Raw genomic sequence first — 14697 nt, 5'->3', positions numbered from 1 at the left:
ATCCAAGAGCTGGCAAAATAGCTCAGTGGACTAAGCTCCTGCTTAGGGGTTGGGGTTCGATCCCCAGAACCACATGTTGCACCAGCCCCACCCCCAGGCATGCTGGGCCTGCCACTGAGACTGGGTGTGGTGGCACATGCCCATAATCCCAGCACTGGGGAGGCTGAGACAGGAGGATCACTATGAGTCTGAGCTGTGTAGTGAGACCCTGTGCCAAATAAATAAATAATTTTTTTAAAGAGTGGAATCCAGCTCAGGTTAGAGTGAGTAAGAAACAAGTGGATCATTGTAGGAATTCAGGCTGTTTCATTGAACTCAAAGACAAGAATTTGGCCAGGCTAGTAGCAAGAATGGGAAGTGACTAGGAAGACATTAGGACACCTGACAGCAGCTCTTTAGCTTTCTCTCTCTCTCTCTCTCTCTCTCTCTCTCTCTCTCTCTCTCTCTCTCTCTCTCTCTCTCTCTCTCTCTCTCTCTCTCTCTCATTGTTTCTGCAGCATTTTCTCCACATACAGCACACAAAGGATTCCCCATAGTAATTGGGCTTTCAGCCCAACAGACTCAAGTCCAGATTCCCTGGCTGAAATTCAGGGAATTTGATTGGACAGCGTGAGTCAGGAGTCTATTCTTGGTCCAATCAGCTGAGGCCAAAGGATAGATCAAGTTGTAAAAACATGTTTACCATTGCCTTTGTAATGAGATGGTTAGATGCCTCAATAAAGGCATTTATTGTTTAATAGGCTATAATAACATTTTTGGCAAAAGGAATATTGATTGCTTGGAGGAGGTCCAAAAGAAAAGAGAAAGGCCAAAAAAGATGACTGTTGAAGTCAAGAAATAAATTTACTTGGATTATGGGACAACAGAGTAGCTTAAATGATGACAATGTATTTAATGGACTTATATTTTTAAATTCAGTGAGCATCATTTTATAATATTTTTCTGTACGGTATGCACTGAAGATAACTTTTGTGGGTTGTTTAACAAAAGAAGTAGAATGATATAAACCAACACATTTATTTCCCTCTTTTTTCCTCCTATAATATACACAACTAGAAGAAAGGGTGGCTTGTTTGGGTGGGGGGAGAGTTTGAAATAAGATCTCATTGTGTAATTCAGCCTGGCCTTAAACTCACTGTGTAGCCCAGACTGGCCTTGAACTCATGCCGATACTCCTGCCTCAGCCTCCCAAGTGCTGGGATTCCAGGTGTGAGCCACCATACATGGTAAAAGGGTGGCTTCTTTCTTTCTTGTGGTTCTCGGAATTCATCTCAGGGCCGAACACAAATCTTTCAGCACTGAACAATACCTCCAGCTCCCTTATTCAAATACGACTTGATGTTTTTCTTTTCCAGGTAACTTTGAATAGATAATACTAAAATTTGCACCTTAATTTACTAATCTGTAGAGTGGGAATATTTTCCTGTCTTTTTTTTTTAATGGAGCTTTAATGAGATAATGTAAATCGCCAGGTTTGGTTCCTACAACTTCCAAAGGTTCCATCCTTTCCCTTTCCTACTCAAGGCCCCACCTCCAAAGGGCCTTCCCAGGTGTGAACTCACTGGGCCAACCTGCTGATGACACGGCAGCCCTCACGAGCCAGGCTCTTCTCCAAGAGCTCTCTTAACCCCATGTAGTTTGCAAGGTTAATCAGCATGGCAGAGGATGCACTAAAAAAGGACAAACTTTCTCAGCATTATGACTATTTTAAGTTTTGTGTGGTGTTTTTCTTCTTGTAATTATTCATGCATCACATTTATGTAAGCATACCCACAATTCAAGATACTGTCATTTGGAGAATAGAACACTGACCCAAGAAGAAACATGGAACTTTCTTTGGGGAAGGAGGCCTACTTGTCATGGTATAATTTTATGTGTGTTTTCTCCTGTGGTGTACTGAGTGGGCATTATGTTTTCAAAATATAGCATGATCTTTTCCTTTCATCTTTTCTTCTTTTAAACCCAAGTTAATGTGTAAGAAATCTGCTTCTATTCTGAGGCCAGCCTGTGCTACATAAGTGAGTTCTAGGGTAGCCAACATTATGTACAAGACTCTGTCTCAAATAAACAAACAAACAAAAAAAAGCAGGGAGAAGCAGCTCATGAGAGACCCTCCTGCCTCTCAGGAGCTATTACTCTTTCCTATTACTTTTCTCCAATAAATGTTCCTACTTTTGTAAAGAAAAAAGAAATCTGCTTCTAGCAGGGCATGTTAGAGTACACCTGTAACCCCAAAATCTGGAAGGCTGAGTGAGGCAAGAGGATCACTGTGAGCTAAGGCCAGCCTAGGCTGGATAGTGGGTTCAAGGCCAGCCTGAACTGCATGGCAAGACTGTATGGCAAAAAATTCTGCTTCCAGCCAAGCGTGTTGATGGTCTCAGCTGAAGCCACTGCAGGCTGAGCACATCCCATACAAAATGAATGATAAATCAAATTTATAGGTGTGTGACCAGCACCAGCTCTGACCCACCCTTGCTATCTTGTCCCCACAGATGACAGAAGGCAGACACTGCCAGGTGCACCTCCTGGATGACAGGAGACTGGAGCTGCTGGTCCAGGTAGGTGTCACCCACACCCTCTGAGTCCCAAAGTCTATGCTCATGCTCAGAAGTGGCTGCAGGAAGAAAGGCAGCTGACAAGCCAGGAAACATGGCCTTGTCCAGCACAGCAGCTGCAGCCTGACACACTTAGAGATATGGGTTTGTCTTGGCTGGAGCGCTGTGGCCCTGTGACCCTGAGTGAGTGGCTGTCCTCTGACTCCCTCATTGCTCAGTTCGGGGCCACAGTGCTTCTGTGAAAAGGTCACTGGGAGGTGGCTCACACGTCCTGCCAGTTCCCAGATATATGCACTGTGTGAGGGAGACTCCCGTTTCCACTGTGACCTAGGGTGAGGGAAGCTGTGGCCATGGGACTGGGGTGAAGTAGGTGATGCTCTATTACAGATGGTGTTCCAGCCTTTGGTGTTTTCTATTTGCCCAGTGCCCTGGACCAAAAGCCCTGGGAAGTTACAAAGGGTCCTGCAGACAGGCCCTGCCACCGGGCTTCCATCCTCCAGCCGCCCTGTACTCCTGCCCCTCTGAGGCTTGTCCCTAGCCCCCTCCACATGGGTGTCAAATGGAATGAAAACAGGACCATCTGCCTGTTGTTGCTCCAGAGTACAAGTTTCGGGCTAGGTTTCTGCCTTTTTCCCTATCCTTTCTTGCTTTTCCTTCCTCCCATTCATTATCTCCCCCCACCCCACTCTTTCCTACTTTCCTTAAATCATGGCCGTCTTTTCTTTTCAGAAGAGCCCTCTGCCTTCTATACACTACTCCCTAACCTCTCTGGCTCAGGGTTCAGGGGTCTTCCCTGAGTGCCCCCCTACAGAGACTCCTTCTTCCCCAGGTCCTGCAAACCCAGCACCAGCCACCCTCCCCACTCTCTGGGAGATCCCCAACCCTGTTTCCCCTGCCAGGCCCAGACACCCTGGAAACATATAGGTTAGATCCCCCTGCTTGGCATACACCACTGGTGGTGCTGAGCAGACCGGCGCCCCCCTCTCTGGAGAGCAACAGACTCTCGGACCCCTCAGGCTCCAGCAGGAGGCAGAACGAGGTCTAGAACGTTGGCCAAAGCAATGCAACCCCTTTGCCTTGGTCAGTTCACTTATAAGATGGAAGAAAAAGTCCCACCTCATGGGTGTATTACTGTAGGATTAAGTGAAATGATAGACTCTCAGGGCAGTAAACTGCAGCCCCGCTTGTTACTGCTGTTGTTAGTTCTGCCTGTAGCCCTGCACTCTTGAGTTCTGAGCCTCTTTGTTTGGCCACCATCAGGTAAAATTACTCCTGTAGTCTATTATAATACTGCTGGCAACTAGGAGTAAAGGGTTTAGTATTCCTCACCTTGGTCATGCTATATAAAAAAGACTATTTTTTCTAAGCACCAATATATTAGTAAGCACATTGTAGCTATAGAGGGGAAAAAGTATGGTATTCATGTGAATTGCAAATCCATGAATGAGAAAATATCTCATTGATACTCCTGGTCCCCTCTCTGCTCCTTCCTAGAACTTGAAGAGAACTGGCGAGAGTGGCTGAACCTAGTTAACTAATGGGGGGCAGGTATTTAAAAACAAATAGGCAAGGAAAAACTGCTTTAAACTGCATCAGACTCAGGAAGCTAGGCTGAGGCTAGCCTGCGATACACAGTGCATTCAAGACCAGCCTGAGCTACATAGCAAGACCCTGTCTAAAAAATCAAATAAAATACAATAAAATAAACCCTGCATGGACAAAGAAATTGCCAGCAGCAGTAAAAGAAAGAGCTATTGTAGGCCAATCATGGCGGCACATACCTATAATCTCAGAATTTGGGAGGCTGAGACAGGAAGATTGCTGCAAGTTCAAGGCCAACCTGGATTGCAAAGTGAGTTCAAACCCAGCCTGAACTACAAAGTGAAGCCCTGTCTCAAAAAGATAAAACAACAAGAAAAGAAGTAACCAAATTGATTCTGATTCTTCTAATCAGGTGTTTTTTGTTTTTTGTTTTTGTTTTTTTTTTTAATTTAACAGCCCAAACTTTTGTCAAGGGAATTGCTGGACCTTGTGGCTTCACATTTCAACCTGAAAGAAAAGGAGTATTTTGGAATAACGTTTATAGATGACACGTAAGTGTTTTAACAGCTTTCATTTATTTGCCTTTTGCTGGGACTATCTACTGGCTGTCATTCATAATTGACAAAAACACGTGGAGGACTTGAGGATGTCCTGCTCAGTTAAAGATTTCTTAATAAAGGACTTTTCCCCCCTCCAAAAAAAAAAAAAAAATGCAAACGGAGAAGAGGAGGAACATGAGCCATTTGAAAAACTCAAAATATCATTCTAAATGTTGTAGAGCTTTATGGGCTTGCAAATTTAGCTCAGGTATGCTAAATGCTAGAAACACTAAATTTTTCTTCACTCATCTTGAAACTAAATTAATGTTATGGTGTTGGTGACAAGAAAAATTAAAAGCACATGTGTGGCCCATCTAAAAATATGTGTATAGTTGAATAGGGATGAACTTCCTGACAGAAGCTTAGGTCTTTTTTAAGTTCTCCTTTTGCATTCAATTTCTTTTTGTTTTTCCATTTGATACCATAAGTTGTTAGAAATTGTGTGTGTGTGTGTGTGTGTGTGTGTGCGCTCGCGCATATGTATGTTGTGTATCTATATATATTTCTCAACAATTTAAATTGTCTTTGAAACGATACTGATACAGTATGTAAGAACAAATTCCTAAAAATATAAAACTCTGTGAGTGAGTGTGTTTGGAGTTATTAGCCCTTTTCTTTGTCATGTGTATGTCTGTCTATTTCATGGCAGCCTAATTTGTCTACATTTTATGTGACTGGATATATCATCAGAAAAATCCTTCCCCTTTCTGGCCATAATGTCAAAAGAGTTCTTTAAATATTAACATTTAAGAAAATATGTTCCAGACACAAAATCTGTTGTCCAGCCACCCCAGCATTCTTTCCATAGCTCTCTGTTTAAGTGTTTTTTTCATTTCTTCAGTTCAACCAGGTGGAAAATAATTTCAAGAAAGAGTGCACTTGTTTTCTGCACCAGGTGGTTTCTTGCAGTTTCCAGCTTTGGGTGGGCCGCCTGCCTAGGACCGCTAGGAAATGCCAGCAGCCTCTGGGCTCCAGCTGGGTGAGGTGCAGACAACTGTTAGGAGATGTAGAAAACGCTGAAATCTTAGGTTGTAGTTCTTAGTGTTTCCAGAGAATGGTGAAGCAAAGCAGAAGCAAGCGGGCATCGCAGGCCTCCTGTGAGGCACGGAAGCAGCTTTGGTCATCTCCCCTCTGCTGGCTGAAATGAGAACTGCAGCCATTCCGCCACAGCGAAAGCCAAAACCAGTTCCTCTGAGTCTGTGATTACACAAGAGCGCAACACACACACACACACTCACACACACACACACACACACACACACACACAACCTGGAAATGAATGAAAGAATAGCAAACAGTACAAGACATAAAACCATAAATACATAATGGTTAAGTGATATGGTATAAACTGTAATTGCTATACGCACTATAATTTAGGAGAAGGTCACGTAGAGTTAAGATTAAAAACGTGGATACTGGAGTCATTTATTTGTTCAACAAATATTTCCTGAGTGCCCACCGAAGGCCAGATGTTGCTCTGCGTCTAGCAATTCAGCTGAGTGACACAGACGAGGTCTCTGCATCCACAGAGTTTCTGTTGTAGAGATGTGGTCTACCCTAGCAGGCAGACATAGACAAGTGAGAGAATGCCACAACTATAACTGAAGAATGCAAAGTGAGAGGCCACATCAGGAATAGCGAAGGACAGGCCATGTTCCTCTCATGATCAGGCCTATAGCCATCACCAGCCACTGCCCAAGAATGAGCGACTACTCACATGGTCTACGTGTAATCCAAAGGAGCTGAGGCAAAAATGTCGCAAGTTTGAGCAGCTGAGTGACTTAGTGAGACCCTGACCCCATTACTAATGGGGCTAAAAGAAGGTGAGGGCAGAGAAGGACGCAAGGGACAAACATCGTGAATATTGTAGCCATGTGATTTTAGGGCAGCTCTTTGGCATTCCTGACACTCAGGCTTTCTCATCTGCACCATGGACTCTAACAGTAGCTGTATAGCGAATACCACATAGGGCATCTAGAATACGATACTGGGATTGTATAGGACCTGTCAATCAAGTCAGGTTTGTGGCACCATAGCGCAGCCACACAATGAAAGGGCACCCACTTCCTGTTGTTAGCTGTCAGGACAGTAAGAGAATGTGCAGGGGGTGCAGGAGGACAGGGTGGCCTTCTCCTAGGAAGGTCATTAGAGTGGGGCCTAGCAGGGAAACTTTAGAGGAGAGAGGACGTGGTCTTCCAGAAAGAGTCATTTGAAGGCAGAGGCGCGAACACAGTAATGAGCACAGTGCATTTGTTCAATATGAAGACACCAGCCTCGTCATGGCACAGGAGGTGAGCGGAGGACAAGATCACAGGTGACCCTGGGACTCACTGAGACGGCAGAGGTGCCCCAGGCTGGAAGGATGCCACACAGAGGAGCAAAAGGCTGTGGGACTTTCTGGACCCGAAGGCTTCTGGAAGAGCTCCAGGCTGAGATGAACAACAGTCAGGCAGTGCATAAGTCAGGCATCTAGGGGCTACGGATATAGCTCAGCGGCTTACACACCTGCCTGGCAAGCACAAGGTCCTGAGTTTGATCCCTGGTACTGCAAAAAGTAAAAGACCAAAAAAAAAAAAAAAAAAAAAAAAAAAAAAAAAAAAGTCAGACATCCAGCCTTCTTTGGAAAAAAAAAGAATGACAGGAATGATTCCTTGAGCGCCTGCACTTCCTCCCTCCTCCTCTTTGCCTGGGGGTTCCTCTCCAACAATGCACCACAGAGGAGTGGCCAAGCTCCCCCCTCCGACCCCCTCACCCCCGCCACCCCACACCCCTCATCTGCCTGGGCTCCCACAGGCAAGGACCAGACTTCCCCAGAGCCCTGGCCCAGCGCTCCTCCCCAAGCAGCACGCCCTGGCACGTGACAGCACTGCCATCTATTTCTGACTCTGGCTATGTTGATTTTCAAAAGTATGAATTGGGCTTTTGGGAGGGAAGGAAAAATTTGCCATTTCCACCTTGCTGGGGAACAGGCCTGGAAACCTGCTCAGTCTAAGGGTGTCTCCTTGGAATGTCTCAGTCACAAGGCTAGTTTTTTTCTTCTTCTCTGTCTGGTAAATATATTTGGAAAGCATTTTTCAGCACTCCCCTCCTCGCCCGCATGACGCCACCGAGTGGGATCCCTCCCAGGGTGCTGTCTTTGGGGTGGCCTCTTCCAGTCCAGACGCCACATCAGCCCTGTGCCTTTGGTGAACTTTAAATAGTTAAGCCGGAGCTGAACGGAACATTTGGTCAATGAAACTAGCTAGTGTGTCTGCCCCCCGCCCCCCCCCCCCAACGGCAGAAATGAAAAAAATAGATGCAGTTACATAACAAGAGTAGTAAAGACAGCCAGCGGAAACAAATCCAAGGGGAGCCAGGGGGCGGGATGATTTCCCAGATAACAGGACACCATCCTCAGGACCTTCCGGGGACCTGGGTGCAGGGCGCACCTTCCTCCCCTAGAGGGCAGTCTCGCTCTTCTGTGGTGACGGCCCCTTCGGTTCCCCATCATGGTAGTTTTTCTTACCCGTTTGAGGGGCAAGTACGGAGGGTTCTGCGTTTTGAAAGATTTTACTGAGTAAGCTTTGCTTATGAGGAAATAAAGAAGAGGCTACTGCACAGCTGGGATTCTGATCACCGTCCCTTCATAGCCTCGCGCTGATGAAATTCAATCCCCACGCCAAAAAAAAACAGGTTTCTTCGGTTGGTTGGTATAGCCTGTGAAGGCCAGAAAGGTGTGCCTGTCTGCTCAAGCTGATTAGGTCTCGTATAATTTTCTAATGGGATCGCCTGAAAGGAGCAGGTTATAAGCACTCAGTAACCCCAGTAATAGCATAGTGGGAGAATTGTGGGGAATATTCTTCTTAGTCTTCAAGATGTTTTCTTGATAGTGAGATTATAGGCTCTAAAAATCTAATTTCTAGCATATAATTTCAAAAATTACTTTGTATTACCCAGAGCATCTTTTTAGAGAAACGTTGACTGTCATAGCTGACATAGTCCCTTTTGTTTCCTTCGCACTCCAGCTGTCGCCTATTCATGAGAGATAACTCAGCTTCATAACTAGCTTTAAGTTGCAGCAGAACTACACCAAAAACTTGTCATGCATGTTTAAGAGCCTTTGAGCTGCGCCTCTGTGGCTGGCCTAATTGGTTTGTGCTGTACACGTCATTAGGAACTTGCTTCTTTCATTCTTATCTCTGCAGCTTCACATATATTGTGCCTTTTAAGTGATGCCACATTTTTTCTGTAATAAAAGAATAAAGGGCATTCCAAGTTAGTTCCGTTCATCATAAGGAAACTGTTGAGACCAGTTACTAGACTATACGCTATTCCACATGTCTTAAAACACACATTTGAACATCTCAAGTTGGGATGCTGTGGTCAAGCACCCCTGTAATCCCAGCATTCGGGAAGCTGAGGCAGGAGGATCACCATGAGTCTGATGCCAGCCAGGGTTACATAGTGAGTTCAAGGCCATCTTAAACTATGTAGTGAGGACTTGTACAAATAAATAAAAAAGTAAATAAATATCAGTGGCCTCCTAAACTTGAAATATAGTGTAAGAATTTCTTAACTTCAATCCTTTGACCTTCCCCCCCACTCTCATGCACAAAAGCAGTAGTTCTAAGATGTTCTTACACTATGTATATCCACTTATTTCTCTTTATAATGATCCTCCCAGTGAACCTAAAGCTTATTATAAGCAGCCTTCCCTTGTAATTATGGAACCAAAGATCCATTTTTCCCAGTGGAAAAACTTGAAAGTGACAGAGACTGCTCTAAGGTCATTATACATGCTAGTTAACACTCTAGTTTTGTTTTCTCTTGTTTCAGAAGTTGCAGGTTCAAACCCAGCCTCTGCCACTATCCTTGAAGAGTTACTATACAAATGTTACCATTCAGCCAAAAAGTTCTAAGATGGTGAACAAAGAGCAGTTGCTCAACAAAGAGGACTAGACCTGCTTTTCTTATCTCTCCCTCCCTCCCCCCCCCCCAGTGCAGGGAACTCAACTAGGACCTTTGTACAATGGTACATCCCAACAACTTTTTCTTTTAAAGACAGGGTCTCACCAAATCACTAAATTGCTCTGACTAGGTTTAAACTTGCCTCCTCCTGCCTCAGTCTCCCAGAGTGCTTGAGATTACAGCCCACCACACCCAGCTTAGTTTTATTTTTGTAGTTATTTACTCAAGAACCAAAATAGGTTGAAAAATTTCTCCGGGCCCAGTGTAGATTTGGCTGCAAATTGGCACTACACCTTGTCTGCATGAGCCGCATCAGCGTGTATGTGAGTTGGATTTTTATGTAAGCAAATAAAGTGGTCTCTAGTTGAACGACCTTGGAAAGGATGTGTAAACAGTCCACATTGTCCTTAGTCCTTTTGATCCCTTGGAGGCCAAAATCTAGAGAAAGTTGTATATACTGGTGAACTTGATGGTGCTCCTGAGTACATAGACAGCTGCTTACATGTCGGTAAGCCCATTTGGTGCACCCAGAAACAGCAGAGAACGTTCGTCCCTGCACATTCTCAAAGGCTATGATATTGGAAGCTGTGTTTGTTTGACCTCATGAAACCAGAAGTTTTCTCCTTTTTGACTGCACTATTTCATATTTCATAAGAATTTAAAGATTAATAATCAGTGTTGCCCAGTTTTTGACCTCCCCAAAGTAACCAGCATTACCAGTCTCTTATCCTCCCAGAGAATTTATATAGCTGGGTGCACCTATATATTATTCTTCTAATTAATTCACAGTAATGGCAAAGGATTGTGCTTATTGTTATGCATCCTGTGCTTTTACATTCCATAGTGTGTTTCAAAAATTGGACCTCGTAAGCCTAGACCTATTACTCTGTGGCCTACTTAGACTATATTTTAGCTCACTGTAGAGTTTTAGGTAATTACCTTAACAAAATCGTACAGGACATTTAGGTGACCGTGAGACCTTTAGCAAATGCTCCAGTGCCGTGCAAGTGAGTCTGTGTGTGGATCACTTCTGAAATGTGCTCGCTATCTCGATAAACCCCTGAAAGTGGAAATGCTGGCCTACAGGCAGGAGTGCCTGTGACATGCAGCGGGCGGAACGCCCTCTTGGTGTCCGACAGTAGCTGCTCCCCGAGATGTGCCAGCCCCGTGTGGTAGCGAGCTCTTCTCTGAATCCTTCTCCTCTGCTTTGCTCTCGCAGAGGTCAGCAGAACTGGCTGCAGTTAGATCTCCGGGTTCTGGACCATGACCTGCCCAAGAAGCCAGGACCAGCCATCTTGCACTTCGCTGTCAGGTATGAATGCAGGAGCACACCCAGCAGCGACCCCTGCCTTTTGTTTGGGGTTCTATTTTGATGTTTCTGATGATCAGCGATAAAGATAACAGGCTGGGACATCTATCAAGATAGCATGTGGACAGCATGTGCCACTGTCTTCATGTAGGGACCGAGTTACCATAGATACTGTGTTGAGCTGTTTTTTTGAAGATAGAATCACCTTCCTTGCTTCTTCAAACCCTCTAAAATCAATTTAAGCTAAAAAACATGATATATTTTAATATGTAAGCCTTTTCTTAATAGGCTCTCAGGATTCCCATTATTTGAAACACGGCAAGTGTGCGCTGTTACATTTTGTGTTATAATACTGTTTTCTCAAGACTTGGAAATAATTGACTTCTATGCAGTTTCCTGCCTCATGAGAATAGAGATGAAGCATAAACAAACGTTCATGAAGAGAATTATCTTAACAGTTCAGAGATCAGAATTCTGATTCCACGCACAGAGACAGCTGAAAGTGATCCCGGGACCCCTGACTCGTTCTCTGGCTCTGTGTGGCTGAGGGGCATTTCAGTGATTCGGTGGTCTGCAGAGCCAGTTATCACCGAAGGCGCACCACTAAGTGCTGCCACCTAGCGTACGTCGAATGCTGTTGGCACCGCTGTCCCCTGACTTCATTTATGTGATACACAAACACCCTTGAGCTGAGAGCCCCTCCCTAAGTCCTGGCATTCTCCAGGCATCCTGAATTTGATAAAAATTTCACAATAAATCTCATTTCCTGGCCTAGAAGCCAAATATAATTTTTTAAAAAATAAGCTAAGGTGATAGCTTTTTCACCAGAGTTTGTTTTCATAAACCTTTATCAACATGAAAAATGGTCCCATATTCTGAGATCATGTTAATTTTTGGACAACGAAAATTATCATGATGGTAAAAGGTTTCTTTTCTTTTGTTTTCTATAATAAATTAGAAAAATGTTTTTTGTTTATTTGGGATATTTTGAGAGCAAGTCTCACCATGTAGCCCAGACTAGCCTTGAACTTGAGGGGATCCTTCTGTATCAGCCCCCTCAACCCCATCCAAGTACTGGGATTACAGGTGTGCACCACCATACCTGGCTAGTCCTTCTGTAATCCAGTCTGCTCTGTGAAATCCAAAAGGGTGAGGATAATATGTTTACCATTTCTTTTTAAAGTATCTTTTTGTATGTCCTGATGGTGATTGTAGAGAATTGCTCTTTCTTACTCAGCAAAAAAAGTGTTGACCACAATCCACAATTTCAATTCTTTTCCTTTTCCTATCAGGAATCTTGCTTTTCTTTTCTTTTCTTTCTTTTTTTTTTTTTTTTCTGTATTTTAGGGAAAGGTCTACAGGGTGTTCAGGGTCTCACTACTAGATCTCACTACTAGATCGGACTCCTAGTGATCTGCCTGTGTTCAGCCTCCCAAGAGCTGGGACTACAGGCGCACGCCACCATGTCCAGTCTCAATTGCCATCTCAGTGCACCCTGGGAGTGGGACCAGCACAGCAGGCCTGGGGATTGAACCCCTGACCCCAGGCCTGCTTGTAGGCACTTTAATCTGCTGAGCAATTTGGCCGGCCTTCTCTTTTCTTTCCTTCTTTTTTCTTTTCTTTTCCTTTTCCTTTTTTTTTTTATTTTTTGTGCAGGAACAAATCATCAGTATGAAAAAGTGCACAGAACTCCTAACGGAAAAACATCAGTTTCCTCAAAAGATACAACTTGAATGTTTCACTCATTGAAAATGGAAAAAACTTTAAAAAAAAAAAAAAAAGAAAAACCACACGCTCTTGGAGAAGTTACACATTAATTATTAATCACGTATCAGGAGATAGAAAAGTTTGTTTTATTTAGGGAAAACATTTCGACATAAACAAAATGTTTCTTCACAAAGAATCACATTGTGTCTCTAAACATGTCAAACTGTGTGAATACGCAAAGTAAAAAGGAAAAGCTGTTCCTCCCAAGCACTGATGCCCACCCCCATCCTACTCTGCTCCTGTCTGTTTCTCGGCACAGCATGATGGGCCACATCTGTGCTCCTGGCACTGGGGGCCTGGGGCATAAGGATTATGAATTTAAGCCCAGAGTGGGCAACTTATCGAGATCTTGATTCCGAATTTGAAAAGGAGACTAGTATTTAACTCCATGTGAAAGTCCTGGGCTCCAGCCCCAGTACCTCAATAATTAATACTAGCAACAACAATAACAGTACTCTGGTTCTTCACACCGCCTTTAGTCAGCTTTGCAGCCTCCTACTCTGCATGCGGCTGTTTCCATTTATTTATATTAAATTTAGATTGCAGTGATTGTCCCTGCACTTTTGTCCTTGTGCATGCGTTCATGAGTGTCGTGAGCCAAAGCTCATGTCCTTGGAGAGTGTAACTATTGCCATTGATTTAGTAACCAGATGTGTGTACTAGTTCTTTGCCAGCTGTTTTCTGGTCTATCCTGGGTCTAAAAACAGCAGAAGAGAAAGCCCTGTGTTCTCTCCTGGGCAGTCACTCAGAAAGCCGCTCCATCACTTCCAGCAGGTTCCGGGGATTCCAGAGGGGCTAGCAGTGGGCAGGAGCCTTGCACCTGCTGAGTCTTATCTCAAGACTGTCCCATAATTGCTTGGCATTGCAGTGCACTTGCCCTTAACTACTTGCATGTTCGCTTATCAAGGCTTTAATTATTCACTTAATTCATCCTCCCAACAGGATAGTGAGATCATTGTAGTGTTTGTTATTATTCCAATTAAATAGTTGTTGCTACTCCATTTAAATGAATGATAAAGCAAAACCGCACGCTGAAGAACCAGGCGACCCAGCTGACAGAGGTCACTGAGTAAAAGGAACACAGCTCTGGGCAGGGTGAGTGAAGGGAGTTGTCACACAGCCCTATGAAGTCAGTTGCCTCTTGAAGAGGTTTGTGGCCTCCCATGAGGAGAATACAGAATTGGTTGTGTTTCCATTCCAGGAGATGCTGCCAGCTAAGGAATACAACAAAATATGATTTGGTTCTCTTGGGATGTTTGATCATCCTAGAACCTCTGGAAGTGCAGGGGATTCTCTTGAGATCAGCTTGCCCTCTTCAGAGTCCTGTCACCCCAGTGTGGCTGTGTGCTGGAGCCCGGAGCCCCTCAGCCACAGCACTGAGGTGTGTGGTCAGGGAGTAGTTAATTCACAGCGAGAAAGTGTTCAATTCAGGAGTCGTGTGTTATGGGGATCTCCATCGCTGATGTTTTTAATGCAAACATTCACCAATATTCAAGTGCCAACAATGCAGAGAGGGTCCATAAATTATGATGTTCTGACAGTGAACAATGAATCACTGTAACAAAAACAATTAGATGAAAAAGTACATTGCATTACATTTCAGAGTTTTTCCAGGAGATGCTGGGGCTTATCCAAATCATCTTGGGAAATTTTTCAAACTATGCAGTGACTCCCCTTCAACCCCAAATCCCCCAACTCGCTCTCATTCCTGGCCCAGATTTCACTACAGTGTGCTGTAGGGGAGGGTGTATTGCTAAGACCCCCTCCCCACCCTTCTGTTCCCATGTAAATCACCACTTCAGTAAGTCACCGTTGTCAAGAGTGTTGTCATGTACCTGTCGTGGGCTCTTGGGTGACAGATATGCTATATCTGAAAAAAAAAAAGATAGTGAACAGAAGTAGTCAAAGTGTAAACTGATAGCTGTGCCATGGAAAGAAGTTCATATTATCGTATTAGGATTTCAAGTTGGTATGATAC

The 14697-nt window shown here is 44.2% G+C and overlaps 1 protein-coding gene across 6 annotated transcripts in view; it reads left to right on the top strand.

Annotated features, from left to right (window-relative positions):
- The window catches only part of Frmd4b (FERM domain containing 4B), a 358125-nt gene that overhangs the window by 223801 nt on the left and 119627 nt on the right, over positions 1 to 14697 (top strand). For all 6 annotated transcript variants that reach the window (XM_023713303.1, XM_023713301.1, XM_023713300.1 and 3 more), the window contains 3 exons: positions 2493 to 2558; positions 4554 to 4648; positions 10863 to 10955. In XM_023713303.1, the coding sequence (XP_023569071.1) occupies positions 2493 to 2558; positions 4554 to 4648; positions 10863 to 10955 (254 nt within the window). The remainder of the gene's footprint in view (positions 1 to 2492; positions 2559 to 4553; positions 4649 to 10862; positions 10956 to 14697) is intronic.

The sequence above is a fragment of the Octodon degus genome, unplaced genomic scaffold, assembly GCF_000260255.1.
Source record: "Octodon degus isolate 3935 unplaced genomic scaffold, OctDeg1.0 scaffold00030, whole genome shotgun sequence".
NCBI classification, from domain to species: Eukaryota; Metazoa; Chordata; class Mammalia; order Rodentia; family Octodontidae; genus Octodon; species Octodon degus.
This window is presented reverse-complemented; position numbering and strand designations above follow the sequence as displayed.